Source organism: Zootoca vivipara, chromosome 7 (assembly GCF_965207765.1).
Source record: "Zootoca vivipara chromosome 7, rZooViv2.hap1.1, whole genome shotgun sequence".
NCBI lineage: Eukaryota > Metazoa > Chordata > Lepidosauria > Squamata > Lacertidae > Zootoca > Zootoca vivipara.
Genome location: NC_142590.1, coordinates 34,479,871 through 34,496,246, shown reverse-complemented (window position 1 = coordinate 34,496,246; position 16,376 = coordinate 34,479,871). Strand labels below are relative to the sequence as shown.

The 16,376-nt window shown below is 41.6% G+C and overlaps 1 protein-coding gene across 1 annotated transcript in view; it reads left to right on the top strand.

Moving 5' to 3' along the window:
* CACHD1 (cache domain containing 1) overlaps nucleotides 1-16,376 on the top strand; it is a 124,136-nt gene that overhangs the window by 100,432 nt on the left and 7,328 nt on the right. Inside the window, exons 17-26 of the mRNA XM_035121480.3 lie at nucleotides 2,968-3,090; nucleotides 4,634-4,733; nucleotides 4,864-4,980; nucleotides 6,200-6,360; nucleotides 9,080-9,166; nucleotides 9,339-9,455; nucleotides 9,757-9,908; nucleotides 11,751-11,912; nucleotides 13,191-13,268; nucleotides 14,266-14,367. Of these exons, the coding sequence (XP_034977371.1) occupies nucleotides 2,968-3,090; nucleotides 4,634-4,733; nucleotides 4,864-4,980; nucleotides 6,200-6,360; nucleotides 9,080-9,166; nucleotides 9,339-9,455; nucleotides 9,757-9,908; nucleotides 11,751-11,912; nucleotides 13,191-13,268; nucleotides 14,266-14,367 (1,199 nt within the window). The remainder of the gene's footprint in view (nucleotides 1-2,967; nucleotides 3,091-4,633; nucleotides 4,734-4,863; nucleotides 4,981-6,199; nucleotides 6,361-9,079; nucleotides 9,167-9,338; nucleotides 9,456-9,756; nucleotides 9,909-11,750; nucleotides 11,913-13,190; nucleotides 13,269-14,265; nucleotides 14,368-16,376) is intronic.

Here is a 16,376-nt window from a genome sequence, read left to right as displayed (position 1 = left end):
AGGAGTGGTGGAGGTGCTTGGCACAATGTTTGTTTCTTATTTGAAATTTATGGTTCTTATTATGCATTTCTGCTGGGAAGTTACAGGACTTGCACCTCATGTGGCTGGTCAGTACTTAACTTCTCAGACTACTGGGAAGTAGACCTGATCCAGGGCTAGAATTTGAGTCCCATTTCTCTCTTCCCCCCCCTCCCCCATTTGTCACATGAAAAGGGATAATGGGAGAGCCAGTTTGGCATCATGGTTAGAATCTCAGACTGGGAGGATTCCCACTTAACTCCCTGGGTCACCTTGGACCTGTCACTATTTCTCATCCTGCTTTGACTTCTGAATACTGTATGGTGTGTGTGTGTGTGTTTGCTCTGAAACTCAACAAAAAGTACATTAAAAAACTTATTGCTCACCCTAGCTTAACCTCCTAGGAGTGGCACCTTAAAAACCCAACACATTAATTGTGGCATAAACTTTCATGGGTTGGAGACCACTTCATCAGATGCATGATCATCAGCTGGCAGATATGTATCCATGGGATTGTAGAACAGGGGGAAGGGAGGGTAAATAATGAGATTGGAAGTAAATGTCGCACACAAAGTGCAGACAGTAACAGTTGCCTTAAAGCTTAAGCTCACAGGGTCATTGAGAAGATGAAATGGGGGCGGGGACCACACATAGCACTTTGAGTTCCATGGAGGAAAAATGGGTTATAACTGCTGTAACACTGCAATACTGTCACTCGGGCAGTGGGTACCACTGAAGTTGGAAGTAACTGAGAAGACTAGCCTGTGATCTTGATTCTCCAGGATCTTTAGGTCTTATTCTGTCCATCCTGGACCCATGCTGGAGTGTCCCCATAATTGTTTTCTAAAAGCTGGCTGGAATGAACAGCAGCACAGTTAGCCTAGGATGGTGTGCCCACCAGATCCAGAAAGATGCTGGTTGTGCCTAAACAGGTGGTAATCTTTGCAACGAACAGAGGGCCAAGAAACCGAAATGTATATTCAGTTGGCAGTGTAACAAATACCCCATGGATATGAATTTCATATTCCCGGCGTGCCTCATCTAGAGGTTCATGCTTAACACGAAGATCAAGAGGTCACAGATGGAGTGGTCCCTTTGGGAGAAATGTTTGTCCATCGACAAGCTGCTTCTCTCCATACTAATTTTGCCGTGTGGCTCTGTTATCCATTTCAAAGGCTGCTTGGTTTCATTCAGGGACAGATCATTTGGTGCACAGTATTACACACAAGTTTGCACTATAGCAGGAAACCTGCTTACATTGAAGTGTTCTGACTTAACTGGTTTGTGGATAAATTATACTTTCTGAAAGGATTAGTTTGCGGTAAAGGGGCTAATTTCATGGATTTTTAACAATAAACAATGAAGTAACTATTGCATCCCTGCCCTTATTAACCATACAATTTCTATTACAAGAAAAATAAAGGTCTTTTCAGAAAACGTAATTTATCCACAAAACAGTTAAGTCGGAACACTTCAATTTATTTTAGGCTGAAGTCCAAGTTTTCTGACCTAGATGGTGGGTCACTCTGTGTCCATATTCATCTTAGACCCAAACCTTTCAAATGGGAATCAGAAGAAAACTCTAATTGGGGGGGGGGAATGACCTTTCAGCTTCTTGGAATTTTAACATCTTTACAGGGAATTCATATTCCCTTTCTCATGATGGAAGGATAAGTGAAAAGCTGTGAAGAATTTTAATAAGCAGGAGGTCTGAAGGCCACGCAGTTCCCCAGAAGCTGAAAGGAATCTGATCCTTTAAACAGCATCCATCCACAGAAGGCAGAAGTATTTCTCTAACTGCTGTAATGCTTCAGGGAACCTGCAGGCCTGTGATGAGCCAAGGGATTTGTTGTTGGTTTTTTGTTTACCATTCAGGATTTTTAAAAAGTTGATCTAGCACTGCTGTGTTTTAATGAAAACCAGCACTGATATTTTTAAAAATGGGAAAAAATATGACCTTGCTACTTTAATTTAGCGGCTCCGCTGTGCTTTCATAAGGAGAATGTTTCAGTAAAGATCATATTTTGAAGCGAAACAACATGTTACGAACAATTGGTGTGTGACTTTCCGATGCAAAGAATGCTGAAATGCTCCAGTTCATTGTCTACTGCCAAAGAATACAAACTAATGTCACTGCCTCACCCTCTGGACTTACCTGCCAGATAGATACAAAATTGTGTTTCCTCTTTTAACGTTTAGGCATGGCCCATTCTCACAAGAATTTTCATTAAGTTAATTGCACCTGGATCGCTCTCCTAACTCCTTGTCCAGTAAGAGCGGAAGAGTTTTAAACATATGCATGCATTCATGCAGTTCAACAATCAGAATCTTCTGGAAAGTCCCATTAAGTGACATATCAGCTTACTCGCCTACTTATTTGACGTGCATTTTATCTACTTTTATATTTATCAGTGATATGGAAGATTCTGAATTACATTAGTCATGATTTGCAGGAATCTTAACCCAGCTTTATGAATGTGGAACATTATTAGTTTAGGTACTAAACTTCACAATGAAAATGGTGTCATGCTTTACTTTTGGTCATTTATTACACTGCTCTTACGCTGTCCAAGTATGTTGTAGGATGGAAGTGATAGGAGGTGCAAAATTTTAATTTCCTGAAGTCTTTTTTAAAAAGTCAGGTATGGACCAATAAGAGTAAAATTGTTTACCACTACATGTGTGTTTACCTGAGATATGTATGTTAATTGCTCTTTCTGTTAAGTATTTTACCTAACTGACGGGGGAATTGGTTGTCTCTATGATCTAGGGAGAGGCCATTATCGTGGTTTATGAGCTCATGGAGCAGTCTGATTCCTCACTGATTCAAAATCCATATTCCACTTTTCATTTGACACTTCCATGACCACTATAAAATATAAAATGTTTTGGTTATTGTTTTTGATAGCATGTCTCTCAAGACCTGTCCATCCCTCTTTATTGTTGTAGTTCACAAAAGTCTTCAGGCCATTCGGTTGCTGTGATGGGCATTGATTTCACTCTGAGGTATTTCTACAAGGTTCTAATGGACCTGCTACCAGTTTGTCACCAAGATGAAGGGAATAAAATAAGGTAAATGTGTGTTAGTTGCATATTTTACAGTGTTTTACCTGTTTTAGAATTCTGTTCAATAAAGTCCCTCACACAACACTTAAAAAAACATTGCATTGCAACCTAAATTCATTATCCTCATCAAATCTGTTGAAACCTAGAAGCAGAACCATGTAAAATTTGTGAAGCTCTTAACTGCTGAATTGCCAAAAAAAGTAATGATTTTAATCTGTAGTAGCAGGAAGATAGAATGCAGAGTACCACAGAGATTAACTGGTTAACAGTGACAAGTGCTTTCATAAACCACTAACTTCGTTATCTAATATATGATATTAAACTATCTTCAAACAGCTTTGACCTGCACCAAAGATGTTAACCCTTGTACTCTAAGTTTGGACGAAACAGGGAAAAAACTAGTTAATTGGAGATTTCCTGGTTTGTTTGGCAGTTTTTTAAGTCAACATGTGATCACCCAAACACTCTCCTGTTGTTTTTTGGCTGCTATCTTAGATTATGCTAAGTTAAGTATCCAAACACCAGGTCTCGAAATCAGAGAAATTGTGTTTGGACAATTGTAGCTGCTTAATAAACAGAGATAGGAATGAGCCTTTTGTGCTCATACCCAGCTTCTTTGCTGCTCCTTTCATGTGAGCCTGCAAAAAAGGCAGGAAGACTTCAATTAACTACAGTTTCCTGTTTCATCCATACTGAGAAATTAAAACCATCCATACTGAGAAATTAAAACAGGATATTAAGCCAAATCATAGCGTAATATCCTGGCATGTTCTGAAGCTGTTAACCATGGTTTATCTCTTTGGATGAAACGGAAGACTACAGCTAATAGAAGATTTCCTGAGTTGTTCATTCCCTTGCACAAAGGTGGGGCAAAAGGGTTGTGTGCACACCCAGGAGGCTCATCAATATCTTGACTTGTTCTCTACTCCTGCCTTCTGATTTGCTCTCCAATCCTGATTACTTCTTGGTTTTGACTCCTGACATTTTCTCCAACTCTACTCTCTGGTTGCCCATGGATTCTGATTACCTTTGGGTCCCGGCTACCAGCTATCAACACCTGGCTCTTAAATACCTTCAGAATGGTCCCTCAAAAGTTTCGAAAAGCAGAGTTCTGTGGACAATGCTCTTGAAAATTTTAAACTCTGTGCCATTATAATCCAAACACCAGCGAAAAGTAGATTTTTGTGACCTGTATGTTATGATAGTTAAGCTCATTTTCATGTATTTGTTTATTTTGCTTGTGTTAGTTGTGGTGATGGGCGAGAAGCAGTGTAGGGCACTGAATTTCCAATGGCTTCAGAAACTTCGCTTACCGTTGAGCAGCATATATTTCGCGACAGATTTTCATGATTTTCAGACATGCAAGACTACAAAGTCTCTGCGTCAGTGAACAAACAGAAATGTGCAGGATGCACCTCGTACCGAAGTCTGTGATTTGTATTTGTCTCCACAGCTGTTTCTGCAGAATTGCTCTCAACATACAACATGCTAAATGTACTCCTATAGGTATTCTGACCTAGGTTTTGTTTTATTGTACCCTGTTGGGCAGGTGCTTTATTATGGAGGACAGAGGATATCTTGTGGCACACCCTACTCTTATTGACCCCAAAGGCCATGCTCCAGTGGAACAACAACACATTACACACAAGGTTTGGCTAAGTCATTGTGCTTATCTCTATCGATCTAATTATCATTAGAGAGAAATAAATGTTAATTTAGCAGTTGCTGTTGCTTTGTATAATAAAATAAAAGTTAAAAATCCTAACCTTTTATTTGCAGGAACCTCTGGTGGCAAATGATATTCTCAACCATCCAAACTTTGTGAAGAAAAACCTTTGTAACAGTTTCAGTGACAGAACAGTCCAGAGGTTTTATAAATTTAATACCAGCCTGACGGTATGTGTGGCGTGTGGGAGGGGAGATGTATGCTTGTTTTTGTTTGGCTGTTTGTTTTCTTGCAACTGGATACATGAAAAATAGTAAAATACCATGAGTGGAATTCAATACCGCACTACTGTGATAGTTCCGTTGGCACAAGTGTTTCTACTTGTCCAAAGACGCGATCTCCCCTATCACCCCCCCCCCCCAATGTGCAACCAATTTGGGGAGGCTGGGAGTGGGCGGGCGGAATTCGTAATTTTACAGTAGCTTCATATAAACTTCACATAAACTTGAAACACACACACACAAAAACAGAACAGAGGAGGCTGGTCACTCGGGAACAGTACTTTTTTATGTGCACCCCAAAATCCAAAGCTGTCTCCCCTCCTGCACACACTCATATTCATTAACTTCCTATAATTCCTGTCCATAACCTCTGCTAGCCAATCACAGTTGTGAACAGCTCAGTCAATCACAAGCATCACTGTGGCTAGCAGGTCCTACCCATCATCCTTATCCTCCTGGGTTGGTGGGGACAGGGCAGGGTTGAACTTAAGGAGGAGGAAGAGGAGGAGTATCTCAGCCTAACCTGTATCACAGGGTTGAGTTCAGTTAGATTTACGGCTTAAGCGTCCACAGTAACTTTGCAAGGGAGCAGGTTGAGGAGAAAACCAGACCAAACTGGTCCAGCCTCCAGTGGCCCCCTAGGTCACCCCTCAAAGTCCAGCCACCACTGAACCCAGCTCTCAAAAAGAAACTGCATTATTTGGTTTTGCTTATAATAACCCTTTTTAAAATGATTAAAATGAATGGTGGGTTCTGATAACTAGTTTGGCGCTGAGTGGATACATTTAAATCCTTCATAATAACTGAGGAAATAGTATAAATTGAGTTCACGGGGTGTGGGGGAATCGACTTAGGGTTAAAGATTTTGATATTGTGGATTCTGTTTCCACCTTCTGTTTAACCTTTCTATAAGAAGACACTCCAGGTGTCTTCTTTACTAACCGGTGCTATATTGGTGAGTGAGGAAATGTGAAGGGGGCTTTGTGTGTTGGTAGCACTTTCCCTGCGCCGGTAACAAGAACTACACAACCCTCAGTAAAGGGAACCCTGTAGGTTTTCATTGCAGGGTGACTTTTTGTTTCAGAAACATTTGTGGTAGTAGTAACACTTCACCTCACCAGGAGACATGTTCCCTGCCATATCTCTGATGTATTTCCCCCTCCTTTAGGGTGATCTGACAAATCTCGTGCATGGCAGCCACTGTTCCAAATACAGGCTGACAAGAATACCTGGAACCAATGCCTTTGTTGGAATCGTAAATGAAACGTGTGACTCGCTTGCCTTCTGTGCATGCAGTATGGTAGATAGGCTCTGTCTGAACTGTCACAGGTAAGAGTTTTTTTTTTGTTTTTACATCCGCTATAGTGATTGGATTAGACTTACTGTATCAAAAGTGGAGGCCTTATGGAGCATCAGCTAATGTGCATTAGAATGAACCATGTGTGAATTGCAGAGTAATATTTTAAATCTTGTTTATGTAAAAAGCTTTGCACACTTCTTATTTTTGTGCACTGCAATATTTTAAGTGCCTCATGTTTGAGGCATCTGTTGAAACACAAGCGAAAGCATCCCTGGATACCTGGTCGCTGTGTCTCCCTCTTCCTTCCAGAGTAGCATTCCCTCTAACTACCGTATGTATATAAGAAATGATGGCACTTTTACTGTTGCACCTGCCCGAGCATCGAGAGCTGCAGCCTAGTCATATTGACTGTGGAGATAGAATTCCCACCTGTTGCATCAAAGGGACAGGAATGCCATCTACTTAATCTTGCCCGCTGGGCAGGTAGCCACTGGATTGCCACATCAGAGCTCTGCTTCCTGCTGGGCAAGGCTCAGCTGCTTGTAGAAGAAACCAGACTTTCCCCTTTACTGCTACATATTTGCACACTCCGGAGGAATTTGGGAGTATAGCCTCTGAGTCAGCACTGTGATCTTTTAGGAATGAGATTTGCCTCTTATATGAAGCAGAGTTTGGTTCTAACATCAGTGTAGCTTCCTTAGTGCCTATGAATTCTTACCTGTCCCTGATACCTTCTGAGTATTCAGGCTCTTTTCATTAGTATTGTGTGTGTGTGTGTGTGTGTGTGTGAGAGAGAGAGAGAGAGAGAGAGAGAGAGAGAGAATGAATGTGTGTGTGTGTGTGTGTGTGTGTGTGTGTGTGTGTGTGTTGTAACAAAAGACACACACACACAGGAAAAACCACATAGGTGATACACAAATAAGTAATAACAGTATAAGGCACCATTGTCATACAAAATTTCACACATTGGTAATTGTAGAAAGAATTATATGTATCCTTCGTAGCAGTAGCATATGAAATAAAATTCCACCAAATGGATAGAAGTGTTCTGGATTTCTTTTCTTTTTTTAAATATATTTTTATTGACTTTTACATTGCAATTTTAAATTCAAACATTAAACATCAAGATCATCATTTAGGATTCCCTGAATCCTTTAACTCCCCTTCGCCCTTCCATGGTTACCATTATATTTTTTCAACTGCTTCCCTTATTTTCTCTATTTATAAAAAAAAATTCCATTTTTACCATAGTTTTTCGTACATTACAAGCATTACTCAAATCCTGCCAGAAGTGTTCTGGATTTCAGATCCACTGGAGACTTTCAGATTGTGAGTTACTTGCTATGTTCCATACAGTTTTGTACCATAATAATAACTTCAGGTCCTGTGTTGCTTTCCATTTTTGCACTACAAAAATCCTCGCCACAGCCAACAGCAATGTTAACTCTTGAACAAAACTGGTCATTAGTATTCTTCAGTCTTCTGCATATTAACTGTGCTAACTCAGTTCAGTTTAACTCAGAGAAAAGTGCTCATTCGGCGTAAAACGTCATGTGTTTCTGAGGGTTGATGAAATTAAGATGTTTCCATATGTTTTATTTATTTGTATCTATCATTTAATAGTTGTTTTGTTTTGAGTTTTCACTTAACAATTAGATTTTTGCCCCATGCAGCCAGATTATCTATAACCTCTGGTGCAACCACATTTGGATTACTGTGTACAGATCTAGTTGCCACAACTAAAAAATGATAACTGGATAGCTGGAAAAGGTGCAGAAAAGGGCAACCAAAATAATTAAGGGCCTTTCCTAGGCATAAACATTTGGAGCTGCTTTAGAATAAGGCAAATGAGGGGTATTAATTGAAATTTCTGACATTGTGCCTCATGTGGAAGTACTGTTTTCCTCAAGAAGCATAATTCTAGAAACTTCCCTTATTTGTCTTTTTATAAAGAGGCTTTCTAAACTCTGTCTGTCTGTCTGTCTGTCTGTCTGTCTGTCTGTCTGTCTGTCTGTCTCTCTCTCTCTCTCTCTCTCTCTCTCTCTCTCTCACACACACACACACACACACACACAATACTAGAACCTGGGTTTTCTAATGATTCCGATTGGTGGAAGATTCAGGGCAGAGAAAAGGAAGTAGTTTTTCATTCAGCACACAATATAACTCTGGAATTTACTCCCGCAAAATGTAATTAACAGCCACCAACTTGCATGGCTTTAAGAGGAAATTAGGCAAATTCATGGGGGATAGCCTTATTAGTCAAGATGATGGAGTGCTTCCTCCAGAATTGGAAGCAGCAGTGTTTATGATACCAGCCCATGGGAAACAACAGCTGGAGAAGGGTTTTGGGCTTGTGGGCATCTGGTTGGCCACTGTGGGAAGCAGAATGCTGGTCTGGATAGCCCTTTGATCTGAGCCAGCAGGGCCCTTTGTCCTGCAGTTGCATTGACAATACGCTCAATACAACACAGAGTACACTGGAACTATGAGATATTCTTCAGTATATGACATCTTTGCCCAAGTGGACTTTCAGTGTTAAAGTGTGCATGTGAAAGAGAGATTTGGCCCAGGATAAGAGACTCGCAGAAATCTTTCTTTCTTTCTTTCTTTCTTTCTTTCTTTCTTTCTTTCTTTCTTTCTTTCTTTCTTTCTTTCTTTCTTTCTTTCTTTCTTAGGACAGTTAGAAATAAATATGATTCTAATAAGCATTGTCTCGTTTGTTTGTTCTTTCTTTCCTTCCTGAAGAATGGAGCAGAACGAATGTGAATGTCCTTGCGAGTGCCCCCTAGAGGTTAATGAGTGTACTGGCAACCTTACCAATGCAGAAAGCAGGTAAGTTAGGACTAGCACAATAATGATTTTTTTCGGTGAAGTTCACAACACATGTTGCGTGGGTTATATTTGTTGATAGGTGCACAGCGTACTATGCAGTCTAAATGGGGGTACATTTTCTCATAACTCTTTGTAACTGACCCCGCCCCCCTGTGCTTTTCCCAAACTTTAGAAATCCTAGTTGTGAAGTCCACCAAGAACCTATGACGTTTATTGCAGTTGATCCCAGTCTACAAGATGCTCTTCCTCAATGTATCAATACACGGTGCAATCAAAGGATGGAGAGCAGGTGAAGTTCATGGGTTTTCCATACACACACACAAACACGAGTGAATCTAGAATAAAACACCTGTAGTGTGGTAATAGTAAATCATGATTGAATTTCATATTGTGCTTTGTCACAAAACTGTCCTTGACTTAAAATCAGCGACACTAGGAAACAGGCCACCACAACAAAATGGTCTTGCTTCACTTTTAAGGAAAATTACGGCTTTAACTTGGAGGGGAAAGAACAGTTTCAGTAGTATGTTTTCTGAGATTTGGGACAGCAGAGTTCTAATAATCCTCACTGCCATTTCCTTGTGTTCCAGGGATTGCTTTGGTGTCTTGGACTGTGAGTGGTGCATGGTAGACAGCGATGGAAAGACCCATTTAGATAGATCCTACTGCGCTCCTCAGAAGGAATGCTTTGGTGGAATTGTGGGTGCCAGAAGCCCTTATGTGGATGACATGGGAGCCATTGGTAAGGAATGGATGGTCATTGTGGACACACATCAATGTATTTAATGCACTGGTGGAGCTTCATGCTCCAGCACTGGGAGGCGGAGAGCAAGTGGGGGTGGGGCTGGCACGCGTCCAGCGCGGGCAGGGGGACAGCCGTGATGGCACCCCACCAGTATCGCGCTGCAAGGGGCAGTGCCCCCCCCCGGCACTCCTCTTCCTCCGCCAGTGATTTAATGCATTCTGGCATTATGTAAACCTGGACAGGTTGCACAAGCCACTTGGGATATCCTTGCGACAGAATATCTTGGGACTTGCCCCTACATTAAAATACAGCATTTTCAGCCATTGCACACTGTAAGATGAAATGCCGTTGTCGGTGTGTTTGTTGATCACATTGCTCCCTGGTACTCTGAGAAGCTGCGGTTGATGAAGCAGGCTGGGCAAGCACTGGGGCGCAAGTGGTGGAAATCTCTTTCCAAAGTGGGCAAAGGGTGTGTTTAGGACACATAATCATGGCTATCACATGGCAGTGAAGGCAGGAAACAACCCATACCCCGTATTGCAAGCATTGCATCCTCAAGGTGTCAGTTGGCAGAATTGTTTCATGTGGTCCAGAGACTCATTATGCCAGATTTAGGAGATGGATCCCTGGAGTGCACAGTGACTAGCTGTGAGCAGCTTGCCAGACACTTTGAGGACAATGTTGTTGGCAAAGCCCTGAACAATTTGGGCCCAGGGTACCCTGAAAAGCCACCTGAACCTTTATATGTATGATCACAGAGATCATCCAAAGGAGAGCTATTAGTGGCTCCCCATGTTACAGAGGCCCAATTGTCCTCAGTGATAATTTGGACATTTAGTGTTGCCATTCTCATACCGTGGAACAATCTTGATTCAGAGATTTGGCAAGCATCCTCACCCTTGACTTCCAGGCATCTTTTTTGTGCTGATGGGCCATTACACCTGATTTAGTTTTGATTGGTCACCTGGATGAAAATTATATATATATATTTAAATGATGGTTTATGTTTTATACTGTACAATGCCTTGATACAGCATGATATGGCAGTATAGAAATATTTTAAGAAAAAACAAACTTGAACAGGGAATTTTGCATCCATTCGTACCAATCTTCCAGCATATCACTCTTGTGTGCATGCTACCTAGAATAGTCAACGGATTTGTAATCTTAGTGTGTCCCTTTAAAGGCTGATACATTTTAATTTTGGGAGTATCTCTGTGCAATCAGTACAGTCGTACCTTGGAAGCCGAACGGAATCCATTCCAGAATTCTGTTTGACTTCCGAAATGTTTGACTTGTAAGGTGCAGCTTCCGATTGGCTGCAGGAGCTTCCTGCAGCCAATCGGAAGCCGCAGAAGCCCCACGGGATGTTCGGCCTCCAAAAGAACATTTGCAAACTGGAACACTAACTTCCAAGTTTGCTGCATTCGGGAGCCAAAATGTTCAACTGCTAATGCATTCATCAGCCAAGGTATGACTGTATTATACAGTGGTACCTCTAGTTACAAACGCCTCAGGTTACAAACGCTTCAGGTTACATACTCCACTAACCTGGAAGAGTTACCTCGAGTTGAGAACTTTGCCCCAGGATGAGAACGGAAATCGTGTGCCAGCGGCACAGCAGCAGCAAGAGGCCCCATTAGCGAAAGCACGTCTCTAGTTAAAAACAGTTTCAGGTTAAGAACAGAGCTCTGGAACGAATTAAGTTCATAATTAGAGGTACCACTGTAATTGTTGTGACTTTCGCTTTTGCTTCTAATTTACGTTTTAGGTGGTTTGAACTTTTTGCAAAGCATTTACATAAGCTTTATTTTTTCCCCCTCCCCCTCTGAAATAAAGGAGATGAGGTGATAGCTTTAAATATGATTAAAAGTGCTCCAGTTGGTCCTGTTGCTGGAGGTATTATGGGATGCATAATGGTGCTAGTTCTGGCAGTCTATGCCTATCGTCATCAGATTCACCGCAGAAGCCACCAGCACATGTCCCCACTTGCAGCACAAGGTAAGAACTTTTTTTTAAAAAACACCACTATTTTGTGGAGGATGGGTGTTGCAGAGAGTATACAAATTGTTCAAAGCATTTCTGGCCACAACAGCTGAAACAACTTACTTTGAGGGTTGCCCCAGCACTGTTCTGATAATCCAAGTTTTATTGTAATCATGCGTCTCAGGCATAGCTGCCAAGTTATCCCTTTTTTTAAAGGGATTTTCCCTTATGCTGAATAGGCTTCCTCGCGAGAAAAGGGAAAACTTGGCAGCTATGGTCTCAGGATGTTCACTTCACATTATCTGCTGTGACATAAAATGGGCCCTGCTGCCCTCTGCTGGATGCAGAATTTAAAGCTAGACTGTTCTAGCTAAATGACCTTAAAAACATAACAACTCACCTCTTTGTAGGCTCTTGCAAATACGTTTTCTCATCTTAGAGTTTAGGATTCTGCATTCCTGTCTAGACTCTTCACCATTACAGATGTGAATGATTTCAGCATAAATGTGTGTGTATTATGTTGTCATGATATTTTTGAATGCCTCCTGCTTCTGAAGTTCTTTTTTCCTAGACATTTTCTTCTGTTCCAATTGAACAAAAGATAACATGTACCAGAAACACAAATGAGAAAGGGTATTAGGGAATTTTCTTTGCAAAATGAAAAAAAACAAGCACATTATTCCTCATTTTATTATACCGTTTCCTAAAATTAAACTAAATAGTGTGCCCCGTGAATGTTGACAGCCAGTGTGCTAGTCCTGGACAAGCACGCACAGGAATTAAGAAACAGTCACCACTCAATAGAAAACTTAAGAGCATAGCCAGAGCCTTCTGAACATAGACCGTAGGAAGCCCATTATCGCACAAATATGAATGGTTGTTATGCTAGCACACTCACAACTGACCCTATGAGCACAAAAAGCAAGATATTTTTTAAGGGAGCTGTTGTTGAAAAATGAGTTTCATGATAGCAATTTTAATAGGCAACTGCTTCAGTAGTCATTAAGTCAAAATAAGTCATCCATAGTTTGTGACTAACTGTTGTTGAAGTGGCTCAAGAAAGGGAAGCAAGAGGTTAGCAACTTTGCACCCTTGTTTTCAATATTGGTACGTGCCCTTTCGGTACTTGCTGTCCATAGTTTTAACCAAAATATTAAAATGGTTGGCTGTGAGGGTTCTGGACCTCAGATCTCTTGTTCTGGGGGGGGGCATTTCTAAAGCTGGCACTTTTTCAGGCTAATGCTATATCTTCATCCTTAACAGTTGCATTTCTCTGTTTGTAATGGTGTGTAGAAATGTCAGTCCGTATGTCCAACCTGGAGAATGAGAGGGACGAGAGGGATGACGACAGTCACGAAGACAGAGGAATCAGTAAGTATGAAGCAGTCACACTGTCGTTGCAGGTAGGGAAGACTATGGGATGAGGCTCGGTGCTGTTTCTTCCGCTTGCCTTTCCAACACATAGTATTTATCACCATCAGGATGACAAAAGTGCCTTGCAGTTTTGGGTCCCAAACATTCTCGCATCAACCCTGCGACTGACACTGCAGTGTTTGCCTGCTTACAGGCTGGAGGCAACAATAGAAAATTATTGACTTTCCCCCAAAGCTACCCACTGGCTGAACAGTGATTTGAAGCTGGGCCAACATTCTGTTCATTGTATCACTCCACCTCCTGCCTCCTTACATTCTTTCAAAGATCTTACACAATCTGGCAAATATAAATGCAGCCCTTAGTTCAAACAGCTCATGAACTGCAGTTGATCTTAACTTGCCAGTTTCTGTGCCCTCAGTGACGGTATGCTTGCCGTCAGACACCTAGTCACCTCCCAGAATCTAAATTAGACTTGCTAGCTTTCAAGGAGTCTGAAACCTTGAATGTAGCAGATTGGATCACAGCTATTATTCTACAGGTTCCTGTGGTTGCCTTGCCAGGTTTTAGCTGCCACTGGTATTTTTTGCGGCAAACGCTGTAACTTTAGGTGCCTTAAAGACAGGTGTGGGTATAATTTGCTTCCAGATTTGTCATGAAGCACACGCGGTGCTGACCCTGCGACAGAAAAACAGCAGCTACTCTCCTTGTTGTGAGATTCAGAAATTTGATCATTGTGCCCTCATCCCTCTACACAGTTTAAACCCTTGTGTGTTCATACAAAGGCCTGAAGATAGCTCCTATTAGGAATTCCACTGGGCATATAAAGTACAACAATAGATTTTTAAAGGGGGGGGGAGTTTGGTCAATATTGGAATTCCACAGCAACCTTATAATGATCTCTTTCATAAAATCTTTTCTAAACGGATGCTTTATTTGAGAATGTGTGCTCAGTGTAAACTTTTTCCTCCCCGCTCCCTATTCTGCTCACTCCTAGTCAGCAACACCCGGTTTATAGCAGCAGTTATTGAGCGCCATGCGCACAGCCCAGAACGTAGACGCCGCTACTGGGGACGCTCAGGAACAGAAAGCGATCATGGTAAGACGTAGGAAGTTGCTGCCATCTGTATTACGCGCTCGTCTTACTTCTGCCTCTTGGCAACACCGTGGACAAATCATCAAACAGATCGTTCCCAACGCCGCCTCCTCATTTCTTCCATACTTGAAAACAATTTTGACACTTTCCCATACCAGGGCAAGACTTTATCCAGCGCCGGAAGCTATTTTTGTCAGGGTGATCTTCCAACACGAATCCTTTAGCTTAAGTCTCTGTGCTCAGTATCTTAATCGTATGGATACCACCAGCATTATTACATAACCTCTCAGCTTTCCAAGAGGCACAGAACACCACTAATCTCACACTCCCTCCCCCTTTTGCCTCCTGCCAGTCCTGACATCTTTCAAATTCTCCAGAAAAAAGGAGAAACTCTTCATTCCTTTGTGACATTTGAAATGAACTGCACAGGTTTTATAAAACAGCCTTTAATTTCTAGCAACATGGGCCTCCTTCCAGTTGCTGGGTTAAATTAAGCTTGTATTAGATTTTTGTGTTTTTTTTTAAAAAAAAGTTGAATGCTGTCTTGGCTTACTGCTGTGCATTATTGTTGAGCAAAGAACACAAGAACATATATTGATTCTATACAACCATATATGGCTATAGGTAGGGAAGATGTTTATTCTGATAGCATTTGGATTTTCTGGCATTTCCTTTGTTGCTGGGCTATGGGTTTTGCCACATAATTGACCTATGAGAAATAGCTAGCAAGAGTGAGCAGCTGCTTCTAAGTCTTCAAACCTGTATCAAGTTGATGAGTCCACTAAGAGGATTAATATAAGTTTAGCAAGTGTTTCTGCCAGCGTTGTCAGCTGTATCTTCGTGTCACTTTTACTATAAATATGGATATGTTATGTTGCTAAATGTGGGGACAGGGAGAGGACTGTGTTTGTATTTTATTTCTTGGAGTCCTTGGATGTTTCTAGATGACAACATCTCCACCCAGTACATGAAATGAAGAGCTGATTAAGACTCAGAATACACTCAAAACACACACGATTAAGACTCAAAACACACACGAGGCACTTGCTTATATGATTGTGTTCCCCCAACTATAATCTGGAAAGTACAGTGGTACCTCTACTTACGAATTTAATGCGTTCCGAATGCACATTTGTAAGTCGAAAAAATTTGTAAGTCAAATCCCATAGGAATGCATTGGGAGAAAAAAATCGTAAGTAGAAGCAACCCTATCTAAAAATTTGTAAGTAGAAAAAATCCTATCTAAACCGCATCCAAGATGGCGGACAGAGCTTCATTCGTAAGTCGAAACATTTGTAAGTAGAGTTATTTGTAAATAGAGGTACCACTGTATGTGTTTCAGTAAGAAGTCTAACCTAAAAAGGGAAACCAGTAAATGCCAAGGTGGTACAGTCATGGGAAAAGACTGTATCACATGAGTGTTAGCACTTTTCAGTTACCTCCAAAGTTACCCACCACCAAGCAGAAGTAAAGATATCATCTGTCTCTGTGCTTGCAACAATATACCGTATATTCCGGCGTATAAGACGGCTTCTGAACCCAGGAAAATCTTTTCAAAAGTTAGGGGGCCGTCTTATACGGCGGGTACAAAAATCTGTGGGCGCTGCATACGGTGGGGGGAGCTCAAAAACGGCCGCGGCCGCATCCCCGCTCTCCTCTCTATGGCTTTTCGCTTTTCGCTGGCTCTCCCGGCCTCGATTCTCTGCCTCTCTATCTCTCTCCTCTCTATGGCTTCTTTCCCCCTCGATTCTCTGCCTCTCTCTCTCTCTCTCCTCTCTCCTCTCTATGGCTTCTTTCCCCCGCTCAATATCTAAAAATCCACCATTTCCCCTGCTGCAGACTTGAGTGCTGGAGAAGACTCTATATTTCAACTTGAAAATTAGGGGGTTGTCTTATACGCCCAGTCGCCTTATACGCCGGAATAGACGGTACTGTTGCTAGGTATTTTAATCCATATGCCTCTTCAGTGCTTAAGGGTTGGAGAGGCAAAAAGTGGAAGACAATAGCAATAA